Source organism: Nicotiana tabacum, chromosome 6 (assembly GCF_000715075.1).
Source record: "Nicotiana tabacum cultivar K326 chromosome 6, ASM71507v2, whole genome shotgun sequence".
NCBI lineage: Eukaryota > Viridiplantae > Streptophyta > Magnoliopsida > Solanales > Solanaceae > Nicotiana > Nicotiana tabacum.
This window is the reverse complement of record NC_134085.1, coordinates 89,249,854-89,268,301: the sequence shown is the minus strand read 5'-3', so window position 1 is coordinate 89,268,301 and position 18,448 is coordinate 89,249,854. Positions and strand designations below refer to the sequence as shown.

Below are 18,448 nucleotides of genomic sequence, written 5' to 3'. Positions count from 1 at the left end.
ATTGCTCAATTTATCGAGCCGTACTTGTTTTGGATCTTTTCAAAATTTAATCAAGGCGTTGCTATTTATTATTCATTATTATCTTTCATATTTTCTTTCTACAATATTATTATTACTTTTCCTGATGAATCGATGACTGTGACATATAATGAGACAACGCAACATAATGATAGTGACTCGAAGGATGAAGATGAAATACCTGAGGTAATTGTCAGAGATGATAAGAAGTTTGAGAATAAACCTAAGTCCAACTTGGATGAAACCGAAGTAGTAAATTTGGGAGATGCCGAAACCATCAGGGAGACTTGCATAAGCATTCACTTATCACTGACAGAGAAGGAGGAATACATTTGTTTCTTGAAAGAATATGAGGATATATTTGCATGGTCATATGATGACATGATCGGTCTAAGCACATCCATAGTGGCTCACAAATTGCCTACCAATCAAATGTGTTCGCTATTGAAGAAGAAACTCAAAATATTTTAACCAGACATGAGCCTGAAAATCAAGGAGTAGGTCGATAAGCAGATCAAGGCCAAAGTCCTCAAGATAGTTGAGTACCCAACCACGTTAGCCAATATTGTACCAATTACGAAGAAAGATGGGAAAGTTAGAGTATTTGTCGACTATCGAGATTTAAACAAAGCAAGTCCCAAGGAAGACTGTCCACTGCCAAACATACATATCCTAATCGACAATTGCGCCAAGCATGAACTCCAATCCTTTGTAGATTGCTTCGCGGGTTATCACCAGATCTGGATAGACGAAGAAGACGTAGACAAAGAAGCTTTCATTACACTGTAAGGAGTGTACTGCTACAAGATGATGCCATTTGGTTTAAAGATTGCTGGGGCTACTTACATGAGAGCCATGACAACCATCTTCCATGACATTATACACAAGGAAATAGAGGTGTATGTTGACAATGTCATCATCAAATCCAAGAGGGCCATAGATCACATAGCAGACTTGAGAAAGTTCTTTGATAGGTTGAGTTACAATTTAAAACTAAACCCTGCAAAATGTGCATTTGGGGTTCCTGTAGGAAAGCTGTTGGGATTAAGTGTCAGCCGCTTGGGAATCGAGTTGGACCCATCCAAAGTTAAGGCTATTCAAGAGTTACCATAACCAAAGAGCAAGAAGGACGTGATGAGCTTCCTAGGACGTCTCAATTACATCAGCCGCTTCATAGCACAGTCCACAGTTATATGTGAACCCATCTTCAAAATGTTGAGGATAGCTGAAACAAGTTGGACCAAAGATTGTCAGAAGGCTTTTGACAAAATCAAGGAGTACCTGTCCACATCACCAGCCCTAGTCCCGCCAGAACCTGGGAGACCTTTGCTACTCTATCTATCTGTATTAGATGGAGCTTTCAGATGCGTTTTGGGACAACATGATGAGACAGGAAGAAATGATCAAGTCATATACTACTTGAGTAAGAAGTTCACACCTTATGAAGTACGATACTCTCTGTTGGAACGCACTTGCTATGCTTTAACCTGGACAGCTCAGAAATTGAGGCATTACTTCTGTCCATATACCATATACCTCATATCAAGGATGGACCCTCTGAAGTACATCTTTCAGAACCCATGCCAACCGGGAAGTTAGCCAAGTGGAAGATATTTTTAAGTGAGTTTAACATCGTCTATGTAACTCAGAAGGCGGTCAAAGGACAAGCATTGGCAGACCACCTTGCTGAAAATCCCGTGGGAGGAGAATATGTACACTTGAAAATATATTTTCTTGATGAAGAAGTATCATTCGTAGGAGAGGACATTACTGAAGCTTACGACAGTTGGAGAATGTTCTTTGATGGAGATGCAAACATCAAAGGAGTAGGCGTTGAAGTAGTTTTGGTATCAGAAACAGGCTAACATTACCCAGTATCTATGAAGCTTAGGTTTCCATGCACCAACAACATGGCAGAATATAAGGCTTGCATCATGGGGCTTAATTTGGCCATCGATATGAACATACAAAAGCTGCTCATAATTGTCAATTCAGATCTTTTGGTACATCAGGTTCAAGGAGAATGGGCTACGAAGAACACCAAAATACTACCATACTTGCATCATGTGCAGGAAATGATGAAAAGATTCACAAAGGTAGAATTCAAATATGTACCCAGAATTCAAAATGAGTTTGCAGACGCACTGGCCACTTTGTCATCAATGATACAACATCCAGACAAGAATTTCATTGACCCTGTCCCGATGATGATCCACAATCAACTGGCTTATTGTGCTCATGTTGAAGAGGAAATGGATGATAAACCTTGGTTCTATGACATCAAAGAATATTTAGAAAGAGGAGAATATCCGGAGCAATCAAACCACACTTAGAAACGCACGCTGCGGAGGCTATCCACTCACTTCTTCCAAATCGGAGGGACCCTGTATAGGAGAACTCCTGATCTAGGGTTTTTAAGGTGTGTTGACACAAAAGAGGCTTCCAGATTGCTCGAAGAAATACATGCCGGAACTTGTGAGCCACATATGAATGGTTTTGTTCTAGCTAAGAAAATACTCAAAGCTTGATATTTTTGGATGACCATGGAGATAGATTGCATCCGATATGTACAAAAATGCCACCAATGTCAAATACATACATACATGATAAGGGTACTACCCAATGAGCTCAACACAACAAGTGCACCTTGGCCTTTTGCTACCTGGGGAATGGATGTCATCGGTCCGATCGAGCCTACTACTTCACACGGGCACAAGTTCATTTTAGTGGCCATTGACTACTTCACAAAATGGGTAGAGGCTACATCCTACAAAGCTATAACCAAGAAAGTCGTCATAGACTTTGTCAAGGATCGTATTGTTTGCCGATTCGGAGTTCCCGAGTCCATTATCACTGATAATGCTGCTAATCTCAATAGTGAACTGATGAAAGCCATGTCCGAAACCTTTAAAATCAAGCACAAAAATCCTACAGCATAGACCTCAAATGAATGAAGCAGTGGAAGCTGCCAATAAGAACATCAAGAAGATACTAAGGAAGATGGTAGAAAACCACTAACAATGGCAGGAGAAGTTACCCTTTGCCCTATTAGGGTACTGCACTATGGTCCTCACATCAACTAGGGCAACCCCCTATTTACTGGTTTATAGTATCGAAGTTGTCATTCCAGCCGAGGTAGAAATTCCTTCTTTAAGGATCATATAGGAAGACAAACTCAGTGATGTAGAATGGATAAGGAGCCGCTATGAGCAACTGGACCTTATAGACGGAAAAAGAATGAACGCAGTATGTCACATTCAGCTTTATCAGAATAGAATGTCCAAAGCTTTTAACAAAAGGGTCAAACCAAGACAATTCGCACCGGGACAGTTGGTGTTGAAGAAGATCTTCCCGCATTAATATGAATCCAAATGGAAATTCTCTCCCAACTGGCAAGGTCCCTACATGGTTCACATGGTACTAACAGGAGGAGCACTCATACTTGTAGAAATGGATGGAGAATTTTGGCCAAAACCAATCAATTTAGACAAAGTCAAGAGATACTATGTTTAGGTGGTTTATATTCCTTCATCCAATGTAACTAAACTACGATTGACCTGATTCCCGTTTAAGAGGGGATACATAGGCAGCCCTGTAGGTTCGGTCATTTCATAACAAAATTTTTATTTTCCCTCAGAACCAGAAACTGGGGCAGAATTTTGAGTAGGACCCTCAAAATTCTGAAGCATGTCCAGCTGACGCCATTATATGCCAGATAATCAGAAATCGGTTAAGTAATTGGGGAAAAATTTTGAGAAGGGTTCTCAAAATTTTGGAGTAGATCCGACGGATTTCGTCGCACGTAAATGGCCGAAGGATCATCTACTAAACTGGGGCAGAATTTTGAGGAGGACCCTCAAAATTCTAATGCAAGAAAGCTGCAATGTCTCTGAAGTGTGTTACAGTCATTCGTTCATCTAAAATCACTCAATATTTCACTATATTTTCAAAAATAACTTTACTTTTGGCAATAAATGCATATTTTCGAAAACTCTATCTTCGTAATAGCCATGTGTTACCCAGGGCGACTCAAACAAAGGCCTCCAGAACTGAGCGAAGCAAAGCAAGCAGGTGAAGACACGAACAAACCCCCCTTAAAAAGCTTACAATTTTTCTTTGGATGCAGGTGTGAGCATGTGATTTTACCCTATATGAATTACTCCTACAAAATCCCAAGAAAATAGATTTTTTATTAATTATTTGCCATTTTAGGACTTTTTATAGAATTTTCTTAATTATTTGCATTGTCTGTGCATGTTTAATTTTTATTTAAATCATGAAAAATATCAAAAAATATCATGCATTGGCCTTTAGGATTTGTTTTTAAATTTTTTGAATTAATCAGTAATTATTTATTTTATAGAAATTTGAAAATCACAAAAGTAGCTCATTTTTACATTTTTTGTCTTTTAATATTTAGCTTATTGATTTTTCTATTTTAATTTAGAATTAAGGGACATTTATAATTTTTATAATTAGTTAATTAGTCTAATTTCATATTTTTAGATAAGTTAGGATTTTTAATTAAAAAAAAAGAAGAAAAAAAAAGAGAAAAAGAAAAGGATTTGGGAATAAAAGAATAGGAATAAAAGGGATTTGTATTTGACCAACTCTGATCTTCAAATCATCCTAAAATGGCACCCAAAACCCAGGCCCAAACATTAGCTTACCCGGTTTGCCTCATCTACACCCAAAATGACACTGTATCGCCTGGCCTTGATCTCAGCCGTTGATCACTTTAGATCTAACGACTGAGAACTGGTTGCATCTTTTATATAAAATGTCCGAAGACGAAACCCCCCCCCAATCAGATCTCCTCATTCACCACTCATCTCTCTAAAAAATCCAAACCCTAGCCGCCTGAAGACTCCTTTACCGGCTCCGCCCGCCGGAAATCGCCCATGGCGGCGCCGGTACTCCAATCACCCCCACCTTAACATCACAGAAGCCTCATGACCTCCCCTTTCCTAATATCTGGCTAGTTTCCCTCGAATCCCTTCAGATTTGTTCGAATTGTAGATCGAAAATTCAGTCAAAACCCTAACTTCCCCAAATTACCCCAAAATCACACCCCATCATCCTCAACCTTCTTTCATCACGGTTTCATCATTGATTTCCCAAATAGCCCTGCCAAAAACCCTAAATTTCAAATCTACATAAAGTTAGAAACCCTTAAATTATTTGGTTTCAAGTTTCGAATCAGCCGGAAATACAGCCTGGTTAATTGTTCTTGGCAAGAACAATTAATTAGCCTCAATTTCTGGTCATTTCGGAAGAGTTTGGGCCCTTTGCATCAATCCAATGAGACTTAAGTACTTTGATTTCTCTCAGGTAAATCTTTGCTTCCCTTTCCTCCTTTTATTTTCTAAGAATCCTATTCCTCTCCCTTTCTTTAGGTTTACTCACATGTCTAGGTTTATTTTCGTTTTCAGAATCATGCTTTGTATGCTTTTCTTCTTTCCCTTAGCTAGTTGTTTTTATTTTTAGGTTTTCAGTTTTGTTGGTTTTAATTATTGGTTTGTTGGGATTTCAGTAAAAAATGAGTTTAATTAGTCAGTCATTTTAATTAAATCAGTCCGAGGCATTTAGGTTAATTAAATCATGTTTAGTTTAAATTAAAGTTTGTTTTCAATTGATTCTACTGTTAGTTTGGCCGTATGGTTAAGTTCTTGTTTTTCTTGTTTGCCAAGCTTTATTACTTGTGCATAGGCTTAGTAATTTCCCTTTATATTTTATGCTAACATTATGTTTAAGGCTTTCATCCGTGTTTGTTTCATTTCTATTAAAATTGGGGTTAAATTATTTCTTTTGTATTTGTTTCATTTTTCGGATTTTGTTCATGCAAATTGAGTTTATTTTTAGTCTAAAGTTTATTTTCTCAATGGTCTCTTCTTTGATCGTTTTGTGTGTATTGATTTTGGCCTTAGGATGTTAGTTTTGATTTGTCCGCAATTAGGAACCTTAGGGACCTAAGTGTACAAGGAAATTTTAGGCAGAGGCTGTAATAAACAAGCTTTAGAAGGGCATTTGAGATTTTTTTTCAATTTGAGAAATATCATAACACTCTAGAAAAAGGGGCAGCTGGCCGCATTTGGTTAGTACAAAAGTACTGAAACCAATAGGGGAAAGCCAGTTGTCCCAATTCTGTTAGAATATGCTGTTTATGGCCAAGGAATAATTCCTTCAGCATAAGGCATTATATATCCCTATATATAGTGCCTTTTCCAAAAGAGAATAGACAGATTCAGCTTTAATATTCTGCACAAAATCTCTGAACACACATTTTCATCAGCATTTTTACTAAAAAAAGTTCTATTTTCTCTAAAAAGTTCATACTCCAGCAATCTTGGAAAAAACTCAAAAAAACCTCTCATTCCTCACAAGTTAAAAATATGGATTGAAATAGAGAGTTTCAGGAGGTTATTTGGTTGGTCATTTTCTGGGTTCAAGTGGTTATTCTTGAGTCTGAAGTTTTGGGTTTTTGCTTGATGCTGCTTTTGTTTTGCTGTTGCTCCACCTTCATTTAAGGCTTCTGCCACTTCACACCTTTAGTTGCTGAATTTTTATTGCTATTTTAATCAAGGTACTTGGTTCCCTTCTTCTCCATATAATGATTTTGTTAAAAATAATGTAAGACTTGAGTTGCAAACCCTATATGAAAATGTAGTATTGCTGTTTTTTTTATGATATGAATATAGTTGTTTGTCATTATGTGAGTTTTTTTTTTAGTAATTTAGGATGCATGGCCTAGCAAATACATAGATATTTTAGTAGCTATCATCTTGGAATTTATTTAAGGATGTTTTCCCTTTAAACATGAGTAACAATATTGCCTCCCTTATTTCTTATATTAGATGTACAACATTTTATGCCATTTGAGTTTTGTTCTAACTATGAAGCTAAAACCTATGGATTTGGCCACTAGTTGGTCAAATCTGCAGGTTCAAAAAGCTGAGGGCTGGAGTTTTACTGTTGGTAGGCCTGCTAAATTTACAGGTCCAGGCATTGGACTCGGTTTTTTGATGGATGAATCATATCTAAAAAAGACAGAGGTTCATAGATGTTCAGTTACATTAAGCTATAAAAGATTAGTTATTCATATAGTATTCATGTATTAATAGGTCATTAATGTACTGATGTTTAAGAAGTTTCACTACTAAAGACTGTAATAATCTTGGGTTTTAATTTCGTACATTGATATTTGAAACAACAGCCTGAAGGATATATTTAGTTGTTATCACATTTATTTCCATAAGTATAGTAGATAATTGAATCAGACTTGGAGATAAGCCCAAATGAAAATGTGTCTTGACAGGTTTGGTCCTGGACCGTTGGGTCTAGGCCTTAAGTCCAATAGATTGTGGTTCAATTTTAATTTTTCTTTCATGAGCCATAGCATGAATGTATGCCTTTTGCTGCAAATCGTGTATAGTGTAATACTTTTCTTAAAAAAACTTGAAGTTGTATTTTGATTTCTGAAATCTGAGCTCTAATTAAAATTAATTTGGATTGCAATTTCGTAAGGGAAGTAGTGTGTAAGTTGGGTTCAAATAACACAAAGGTGGATAGGCCCAATTAGAAAGCATATAGTAAATAGGCCCGCCTGATATCGACGCAATGTGGGCAAGACCTGACCAAATTCCAGTAGGGGCGAAATGACTTTGGGTTCTTTCTTTATTGGGCCAATTCGTGAGTTTAAAGACATTTTTTCTTGAAGTGTCTAGGTACTGCTGTCTCATTTCCCTTGTCTTAAAATTTGATAAAAAATCTGTTTGTAATCAATTGGCCTTTGTTTTAAGATAGCTTCAAATAAGAATGTCTTTAGATGGCCTTAATTAAATAAGCTTCTATAGAACCATTTGAGGTGTGCCATGCCAAATAAAATCGCTAAGCCCATGGCCCTCATAAATTAGTTAATTCCTATAAAATTTGAGGTGTGCCATTTTCTATCCTATAACCCATGGCCCTCATGTAATTAATTCAAACCTTGTAAAATTGAGGTGCACCATCAATTAAACTTTCCATGGCCCTCGTAAATATTGTTAACTTTTGTAGTTGCTTTAGGTGTGTTATTTAATTAATTCAATCATAGCTACGGGTACAGTTCCCGTGACGTAGTTGTGATTTTAATTCCGGGTGTACATTTCATGTGACCCAATTCTCAACAATGTTAAATAGAATGTGTTGCGAACCGTGGGTGAATTTTATGTAGCATGGTTTAAGACGTGTTTTAAATAACGTTGAATCTTCCTAAAAGCGTTTTAAATTAATTAAAAGCGTTTCTAAAGCTAAAAATGCACCATAGGTTAAAACATGTATTAATCAGATAATTAGGTCAATTATTAATAGTTAAGCGACCGTGCTAGAACCACGAAATCCGGGAATGCCTAACACCTTCTCCCAGGTTAACAGAATTCCTTACCTAGTTTTTCTAGTTTCGCGGACTTCTAAATAAAGTCAAACTTCCTCGATTTGGGATTTAAAATAAACCGGTGGCTTGGAACACCAAATAAACCATTCCAAGTAGAGACTCTAAAAAATCAAATAAAATAATCCCATTTTGAATAATGTCATTTTAATTGGAATTACTCCCTTACATACCCCCTCGAGTGGGTAAAAAGGAGGTGTGACAACTTTGGCGACTCTGCTGGGGATAAAAACCCAGAACTTTTGGTTTAGGGTTCAAGAATTCGATCTTAGAATAACTGTTATACTTGGCATTATTTATTATCTGATTTTTACATGTTTGAGCCTAATGTGCTAAATGTCGCATTTTACCGCTGTGATATTGTTTGGATATATAAAAATTGCTACGAAACCCTCTTCTTTCTAAGTCTTCTAAATCATCTGGGAAGTGTACACTTCGTGTAACTTCTTTTCTGTTAGAGTTGTATCCCAATTTTTAGAACAAGATTCGGACAAGTTGCAAAGCCGATGAAGCTTCTGTATTCCCGGTACGCTGCCCCCCATCGGCTCGAGCTATCCGCTCGGGTAAGCCAGGTCTAAAACAATACACCCAGGTTTTTAAACCTAGTATAACAAAGCCTCATGCCGGATCCCTAGTAGGAACTCTTGTTTGTATCACGTGCATTTGACTTTGGAGACTCAACATAGGGGTTGGGTCTGTCTAGGACAGGTGTACCCGAAATGAAATGACCATTCTGATGCATTCTACTTGCTACTTGTGCATTTATTTGCTTCGGATTGCATGTTGACCGGCTTTTGATAATGAAAAAAAGTTGGAAAGAGAAAAATCAATTTGAGGTATGAGAGAGATAATTACCTGTTTGTGAAAATCCCAGTATCCAAAAAAGTACCGAAACTCTGCCGAAATTAAAAAAAAAAGAAAATTTGTTTTAAGAAAAAATATTTGGTATTGTTTCTATTATGTCAAAACTGCCCGAACTACGCAAGTTTGATTCTCACCGGATGTGGATACGTAGGTAACCCTCACCGGGTCCATCTCCATTTTTGCAAAAATAACCCAAAAAGAACAAAAATTTAGTTGTTTTTCATAAATAAGTTAGGTGATGTCGTTCTTGTCTAAATAGCCAAATATCCCCAAAAGGGCACCGGAAGGCTGCTTTTGCAAGAATAGCCACCTATGACTCCTTTTTCAAATTTTGTCCAAATAGCAAACACATCCCTAAAATCTTCTTTCCTGAGGTACTTAAGGGCCGTATTTGCAAAGGCGGTTTTTGTTTTGAAATGGAAATTTTTGAGAAAAACTAATAACTTTCTCTTAAATCAAAATAAACCATGATCTTTTAACCAATCACTCTAATAAATATGTAGGATGAGCACAATTGAAAATAAACTCTTCACAGTTCTTGAAGAAATCCCGTTACCACTCCATATGTGGTGGAATGACTTAGGAAAAGTCAGCAGAGAGATTGTGGTAAAAGTTTTAGGCGGTCTTGTTGGGCTTCTGAAAATCAAACCGAGGTTGGATGTAGTTGAGGCTCTGATACCTTTTTGGGACCCGACACATAATGTGTTTCATTTTTCTGATTTTGAGCTCACCCCCACGCTGGAGGAAATAGTGGGCTATGCCGGTCTTAGTGGTAATCTCAGAAGTCTCTACCCAGTGGTGCCAAGAACAGTGACTCCTCACAAGTTTCTAGACCTGCTGAGCATCAGTCGGGAGGTCTAAGATGGAAATCCATCCGAAGGATTTTGCATATTCCACTTCTTGTACTAGTGCTATGGCAATCCCCACGGTTTTGAGGCACCATATACTGGCCTGACTCATTCAGGAAACAAGGATAAATGGGAAGCACAACGGGGATTGGCTTTTATAGTGGCATTCCTGGGTGTCATAATCTGCCCAAAAAGGATGGAAATATAGAATTGGCTCTTGTGGGAATGGTCGACGTCATGATTAAAAAAGCTAATGGCACCCTTGTTCTAATGATTTTGGCGGAGATTTATCAAGCTTTAACCATTTGTCGGGAAGGGGGAAAATTCTTCGAGGGCTGTAACATGCTCCTACAACTTTGGATACAAGAACATCTTTGCCACCGCTTGGGTACATGAACTATGGCATGACTGGTCTGAATTGCATTGAAGAGCATGAAAACCAGGGAGTGGGTTGTGAATTTCCAGAAGGTACAAAAGCCTGGTTTGCGCATTTGAGTTCCTTAACTTCAAACAAAATTGAGTGGACTTTCGGTTGGCTCCCTGTCACCGAAGTGATTTAAATGTCAGCCGAGGTGTGCTATCTTCTCTTAATGGGTCTCCATAGCATTTAGCCATATGCTCCACACAGGGTGCTGCGCCAACTAGACAGGTTTCAAACTATCCCACATGACAAAGGTCTAAGCCGACAAGTCATCGAATTGGGTCCAAAAGTTGTATTCCCAAAAGGAAAAGTTCGTCAGATTTGGAATGAGTGTAGATTTCTAGAGCCAAAGAATCGGGTGCGGGATCTATCTAAAAGCGAGTTAGACCCTAATTACATGATTTGGTTTGGTAAAAGGTTTCAAGTCCCTCGGGAGCCCGAACGTCCTGCTAAAAGACCCCACGTCCAGCAATTCACTGACGATTCGCGGGAGCAATGAGATTGGTTGGCGAAAGAGGCAAGCTACAGGGCCAAGATAAGCAAATTGGAGGGACAAATCAGGGATCTCAAATTTGACAATAGTGTACAAGCTGCTGCCGATGAAGGGGAAAAGAAGAAGCTGGCTCAAGAAAACAAAGCCTTTCGAGCCCAGATCCAAAAAATGAAGATAGCTGCTGAGAATCAGGAAAGAAGCCGAGCAGCTGAAAGGCTCATAAGTGGTCTTAGAAGGAAAGTATCTGAGTATCAGGATGACTTAGAAAAATTCGAGCTTAATCTAGCAAGAGCCCGAGCACAGATGACAAAGAACGTAGAGGGACATGCGGAGTTTGTACGGCAGTTGAAAAGGAAATATGAGGGAACAGTCACAGAGTTGAAGAAAAAGCTAACTACCCTCGAAAATGAGATGGCCAAACAAGCTAAGAACTTTAAAGCAGAAAGAGAACATTGCTATGCATTAATGTCCAAGCTAGAGGAAGATATGCAACAGTTGCAGGGTCAAAACCATCATGACACCCAGGTGCTAGAAGCTAGGTCTCGGCAAATAGGGCGTTTGCTCCAAGAAAAGGGTATCATCAGGGAGAGGGTTAGAGCAATTGCTGATTACATCGTCATGAAGTGTTATGAATGCAAAGACATGACTAGAACCACTTTCTTTGCTGCGGTAATGAACTTTGTTCGTCAAATAATGAGTGCCCTGGAGCGTCTTCAAGGGGATCTTGCACGCAGGCCCATGGCAAGACCGACTGATGTCCCACGGGCCCCTGGAGTAGAAGCACTTATGTACTCTTGATTTTCATTTTTGAGTCTGAATTTCAGTTTTTAGTTTTAAAATATGTTTCGAGTCTGTTTGTAGTTTTAAATTCCTAGAAAGAGTATGATGGAGTCTTTTGTAATAGAGAACATTAGAGTTTTTATTAATGAAAATTGAAAAATCCCAAAAAAATTGTATCCTTATTTTTCGCATTTATTTCTTGAACTACGTGATAATTTAATTCACGCGGCTTCGTGATACGTAGGCAATCCTCATCAGATCCGGTCATCATTTTTGTAAATAACTCAAGTAAAAAAGGGAATGAGGAAAAGAGAAAGCCAAAAGAAAAACCAAAAAGAGAGAAAATAAGAGTACAAAAGAGCAAGAGAGAAGATCGGGGAGATAAACAAAAACTGGGATAAGACATGCAATCGTAGAAAACATGAAGAAACACTTTTAACTGCATAGGTGCATCACACCCCCAATGTGCGATTTCCTATGTGTTAATTGCTTCAAACTAACCGGTTTGTTGTCTATTGTTGAGTATAGGTTCTATTTTTAAGGTGGTTGGTTTGTGGTAACCTGGCTTCACACCCATACTTTACAAGATCCAAGGGCAGTATAGAAATGTCATCAGAAGGTCATCCACCAACGATTCCCATCTCAGAGGATAGCCCATTATCGGTTATCCCAACCTTAGTGTCAGCGATAACTGAAGTGAATAGGGCACTGCGCCTCCACGTGCTAGAAATATGGGACGCCTGGTCTAATGGTAGAGAGTCGTCGAGTGCCATACCCGTTTTCCCCGAGTTACTTCCTAGAGCAAGTGAAAATTCCAATGTCCCGATAAATTACCCGAATACCCCACTTGGATACCCCACCATCTCAGCTCACTTCACCGGAACACCTCCTGAGGTTCGCCCCCAGGTGGTTTCGGGGGTGGCCTCCAACATATTTACCGCACCACCAACATCAGCTACGGTGCAACCCACTTTGCCCAAGCCAAGCTTTGATCCAGCTTCTTTCACCTTCCAAGTATCGTCTTTTCCACCAGAATCTACCCAGTTCACCACCAATTCTTACTCTCAACAACCCCGGTACGAGTTTGCTACGGGACAGGAGGAGGCTACAAAAAACCCCTAGCAAGAGGAAATTACATAGAAAATAAGGAGCATGGAATAGAGCCTTAAGAATATACAAGGTTTGAGCGGACAAAAGAGCATATCCTACGCTGATCTATGCATGTTCCCACATGTGCATTTTCCATTGGGTTTCAAGACCCCAAAGTTCGAAAAGTATGATGGGCATGGGGATCCCATAGCCCATCTCAAGAGGTACTACAATCAATTGTGAGGGGCAGGCAGAAAAGAAGAGCTGCTAATGGCTTATTTTGGGAAGAGTCTAGTTGTCATTGCATCTGAGTGGTACATGGACCAAGACATGTCCCGTTGGCACATATAGGATGATCTAGCCAGAGATTTTGTCCGGCAGTTTCAGTATAACATAGACATAGCTCCCGACACAAATTCTCTGTCGAATCTCAAGAAGAAGTCATCGGAAAGTTTCCGAGAATATGTTGTTAAATGGCGCGAACAAGCGGCCAGGGTCAAGCTTCTGATGGATTAAACAGAAATGGTGAGTGTCTTTCTACAAGCCCAAGAGGCTGACTACTTTCAGAATATGATGTCTACAATGAGGAAACCATTTACTGAGGCCATCAAGATTGGTGAGATGGTCAAGAATTGTCTGAAAACAGGGTGCATACTAAGCCAATCTGCCATAAGAGCTACATCCCAAGCAATTCAAGGCGGGTCCGGAGGTGTAGCAAACAAAAAGAAGAAAGAAAAGGTGGTGATGGCAGTTTCAAGTCTGAGAAACCCCCGTCCACCCAGAGGTTACTTCCCTCCAAGCACCACACAACATTATTATCCTCATCAGGATGTGGCATATGCTATGGCTCCTCAGCCATACGTAGTAATGAACTCCCAGCCATACGCTCGGCCACAACAACAGTTCAACCAAAACTGAGCTCCATTTCCTAGAAACAACCCTCCTCACCAAGCTCAGTATAATCCCCGACCTCCACAAAATAATTTTCCCTACAATGCCCGTGCTCGGGAGCCACCCATACGAACAAACTTCACGCCTATTGGTGAGTCATACTCTCGCCTTTTCCCTAAACTGGTCCAAATGGGTCTGTTGCAACCCGTACCCCAAACTAGGCAAAACCCGGAGTCGCCCTCCTACCGAGTCGTTGCTCGATGTGCTTACCATTCAGGAGCGAAAGGGCATGACACTAAAGACTATTGGACTCTCAAAAGGGCTATTGAAAATCTCATAGAACAAAAACAGATAGTGCTAAAGGATGAAGAAATTCCTAATGTGACCAACAAACCCATTACCAGCTCACAACAACCGGCCAATTATTGGAATAATTTGCGAAGATAAGAAGTTTGATCCTGCTTTGAAAGCCATCATTGTAATCGCTGAAGTCGAGAAGAAGCCAAAGGATGCTGCAAAGCAAGAAAAGATGGAGAAGAAGAGTAAACCCACCCCTCAAAATATGGAGAAGACGGTGGAAACCAAAATCGGAGCAGTACCCCCGAAAAATGCCATTCTTTATATTCCCCGGGGTCACAGAAAAGAACAAATGACATTGAGCCCTCCAAAGAGGTTCGAGCTGAACAAGGGACCCAAGATGTATATGCCTAAAGGGGCCTATGTGGTACGGGGGACAGTAATTTCACCAAGGCTGAATGAGCTCGTGGTTATTGACCGCGCACGGTAGAAGCCTATGACAGACCCTACTGTCGTCCCATGGAATTACAACAAGGAAGTAGTAACCTACAAGGGAAAAGATGTCCTAGGAGAAGAAAATGAAACTAACCCAGCTGAGAAATACCTTATTCTGGAGGAAGTGAACAATGCCAAGCAGAAACGCTTCCCGATCAAAAAGCCTGATAGTGCCGAAGAAGCAGAAGAGTTCTTCTGAAAAATGAAAACTGCAGACTACGAGATAATTGACCAACTTCAAAAGTCTCCCACTCATGTCTCATTGTTGTCTCTGCTAATAAGCTCAACTGAGCATCAGAAAGTGTTGATAAAAACCCTAAATGAAGCTTATGTTCCGATTGAAAAACTGTCGAACAACTGGAAAGGATGGCGGAAAGATTCTTCTCAGTCAATCAGATTTCCTTTAGCAAGAAGGATTTGCCCCCGGAAGGGGCCGCCCACAACAAAGCCCTCCATCTGACAGTTATGTGTTAGGGGTACTATGTAAAAAGAGTCATGGTGGATGGTGGATCAGGAGTTGATATCTGCCCTCTCTCAACTTTGCAAAGAATGGAGATTAGGACTGAGAGAATCAGGCCTAACAATGTCTGTATGCATGCCTTTGATAGCATCAAGAGAGATACCATAGGTGAGATCGATTTAGTTTTGACTATTGGTCCTGTGGATTTCGAGGTGACCTTTCAGGTCCTATACATGGACATTTCTTATAATTTCCTCTTGGGAAAACCTTGGATTCACAAGGCAAGGGCCGTACCTTCCACTCTCCACCAGATGGTGAAATTTGAATATGAAGACCAGAAAATTATGGTTCATGGAGAAGACGAGCAGTTAATTTACTGGGACCCATCAGTCCCATGTCTTGAAGCTAGGGAAGGTAGTGAACATATAGTCTATCAACCTTTCGAGTTGGTGGTCGCAAATCAATGTAAGGAGGGAAGCCCTTGTCCTTAGCCTTTTCTGTCAAATACATCCATCATGGTCGCTGCTGAAATGATCAAGCATGGTTATAAGCCTGGGAAGGAACTCGGGACATCATTACAAGGTATCACAAGAACCTATCACTCTACCTGCCAGCAAGAAGTTCTTCGATGTGGGTTTTTGTGCTACAAAAGCTGATGTGACATGGGCAAATGAACGAAAGAGCAATGGTTGGGCTTTACCTCAGCCGGTTCAGTATCTCTACAAAACATTCGTCAGGCCCAAGTACAATGAAGAGGAAGAAGATGAGGCCTTCACGGCTGAGGAAATTGAGGACATATGTGGGGCCATGAGGCAAATGTTGTATGAAACCCACATGGTTCATCCGGGAGAAGGCTCGAGCACTGCTGAGGTGCTGTACATGGGGCTCAATGCCAAGTTGCAAAACTGGAAGGCTACTCCGTTCCCAGTCAGGCAGGAATCTCGGTAGTCTAATCTTGCCACCTTTTCTACATCATGAGTTATTTCAGGGTATAACTTGGATGTTTTCTTTAGTTTCCTGTCTTTAATTTCCAATGTAAACCTTGTTATCTTCAAAATTCAATGAAATAAAATCAATATTTCATCGTTCATCTCTCTTTATTCTTTCTGATTTTTGTTACTTTTTCTTATTTCTTCTTTCAGTTCTAATAATGCGGCTTTAAATAACATGACATGCTTGTGGACTTCATGCCTAGATCCAAACATGTTGTCTCATTGTGAAATAATGAACCAAGAACCGAAATACGATGAAGAAGAGGCTTTTAGGGAAATAAACCGAGAATTGGAACAATTTGAGAATAAACCCAAGCCAAACTTAAATGAAACCGAACCGGTTAATTTGGGTAGTTTTGAAGAGGTCCAAGAAACCATGATAAGCATTCATACGGATAAAAGAACCAGGGATGCATTGATCCAACTTCTGTTCGAATTCAAAGATGTGTTTGCTTGGTCCTACGATGACATGCCAGGATTAAGTGTCGATTTGGTGGTCCATAAGTTGCCGGCTTACCCCGATTATCCCACTGTCCAGCAAAAGCAGAGGAAGTTTAAAACTGATATTAGTGACAAGATTAAAGAAAAGGTCACAAACCAGTCGAAGGCAGGGGTGATCCGATACATCACATGGCTGGCTAATGTAGTTCCCATGCCAAAGAAAGAAGGGAAAACTCGAGTGTGTGTTGACTACCGAGATCTAAACAAATCAAGTTCCAAGGACAATTCCCTTTGCCAAACATTCACATCCTTGTTGATAACTGTGCCAAACATGAGATACAGTCTTTCGTGGAATGTTATATAGGATATTATCAGGTGTTGATGGATGAAGAGGATGCGGAAAACACAGCCTTCACCATACCCTAGGGCACCTATTGTTACAGGTCATGCCTTTTGGTTTGAAGAACGCCAGGGCAACTTATATGAGGGCCATGACAGCCATCTTTCACGACATGATGCACCAAGAAAGTGAGGTGTATGTGGACGATATGATCATCAAATCTGATGACCATGCTCGGGACCTGAGAAAGTTCTTTGAGCGGCTGCGTAAGTATGATTTGAAGCTAAATCTGGCTAAATGTGCATTTGGGGTTCCATCTAGCAAACTCTTGGGATTTATAGTCAGTCGGAGGGGCATCGAGCTAGACCCGATAAAGATAAAGGCTATTCGGTATTTGCCTCCTCCAAGAACCAAGAAAGAGGTTATGAGCCTGGCAGGAAGGTTGAACTACATTAGCCGATTCATTGCTCAATTGACTTCCACATGTGAACCCATCTTCAAGCTGTTAAAGAAAGATGCAGTGATTAAATGGATGGATGAGTGTCAAGAAGCCTTTGATAAAATCAAAGAATATCTGTCGAACCCGCTAGTCTTGGTCCCACTTATACCTGGGAGGCCTTTGTTTTTGTATTTGATAGTCTTGGAGAATTCCTTCGGATGTGTCCTCAGGCAACATGATGTGACCTGAAGGAGAGAGCAGGCAATCTACTATTTGAGCAAGAGGTTTACCAGTTATGAAGCCAAATACAGTTTGTTGGAAAGGACTTGCTGCGCTTTAACTTGGATCGCTCAGAAGCTTAGGCATTACTTGTTGGCATACACTACCTATCTCATCACCAGGTTGGACCCCCTGAAGTACATATTCCAGAAATCGATTCCCACATGGAGGTTAGCCAATGGCAGATCCTGCTCACTGAATTTGACATAGTCTATGTCACCCGCACGGCAATGAAAGTCCAGGCTTTAGCAGATCACCTAGCTGAAAACCCTGTTGATGATGAATATCAGCCCTTGAATACTTATTTCCCGGACGAGGAGGTAAATTCAGTTGAGGTAACATCAGAAGACACCAATGCTTGGAAAATGTTCTTCGATGGAGCTGTAAACGCAAAAGGTGTCAGGAATGGGGCAATTTTGATCTCATCCGCTGGTCAACACTATCTAGCCACAGCCCGGCTTCGGTTTTTCTACACAAACAACACTGCCAAGTATGAAGCCTGCATTATGGGTATGAATATAGCAATAGACCAAGACATCAAAGAACGGTTGATCATGGGAGATTCAGACTTGATTATCCGACAAGCTCAGGGTGAATAGGAAACTCAGGATGTCAAGATTATTCCATACAGGCAACATGTGGAAGATCTTAGCAAGCAGTTCAAGTCAGTCGAGTTTAGGTACATCCCTCATTTTCACAATGAATTGGCCGATGCACTTGCTACTTTGGCCTCGATGTTGCCGTATCCAGGCAATCTCCACATTGACCCGTTGGAAATCCAAATCCAGGAAAGGTATGATTACTGCAATACTGTTGAGGTGGAACCAAATGTTCAACCATGGTATCATGATATCAAGAGATTTGAGAACTAAA

General features: G+C 40.1%; 1 protein-coding gene across 1 annotated transcript; it reads left to right on the top strand.

The window, feature by feature from the left end:
• The first annotated feature begins 15,119 nt into the window (after window positions 1-15,119).
• LOC142181925 (uncharacterized) lies at window positions 15,120-15,575 on the top strand. Its single transcript, XM_075255616.1, has one exon. The coding sequence runs from the start codon at window positions 15,120-15,122 to the stop codon at window positions 15,573-15,575; it is 456 nt and encodes a 151-aa protein (XP_075111717.1).
• The last annotated feature ends 2,873 nt before the right edge of the window (window positions 15,576-18,448 follow it).

Excerpts from the sequence above, each read along its gene's own strand:
- LOC142181925 (XM_075255616.1), top strand. The coding sequence starts at position 15,120 with ATGGTGGATGGTGGATCAGGAGTTGATATCTGCCCTCTCTCAACTTTG.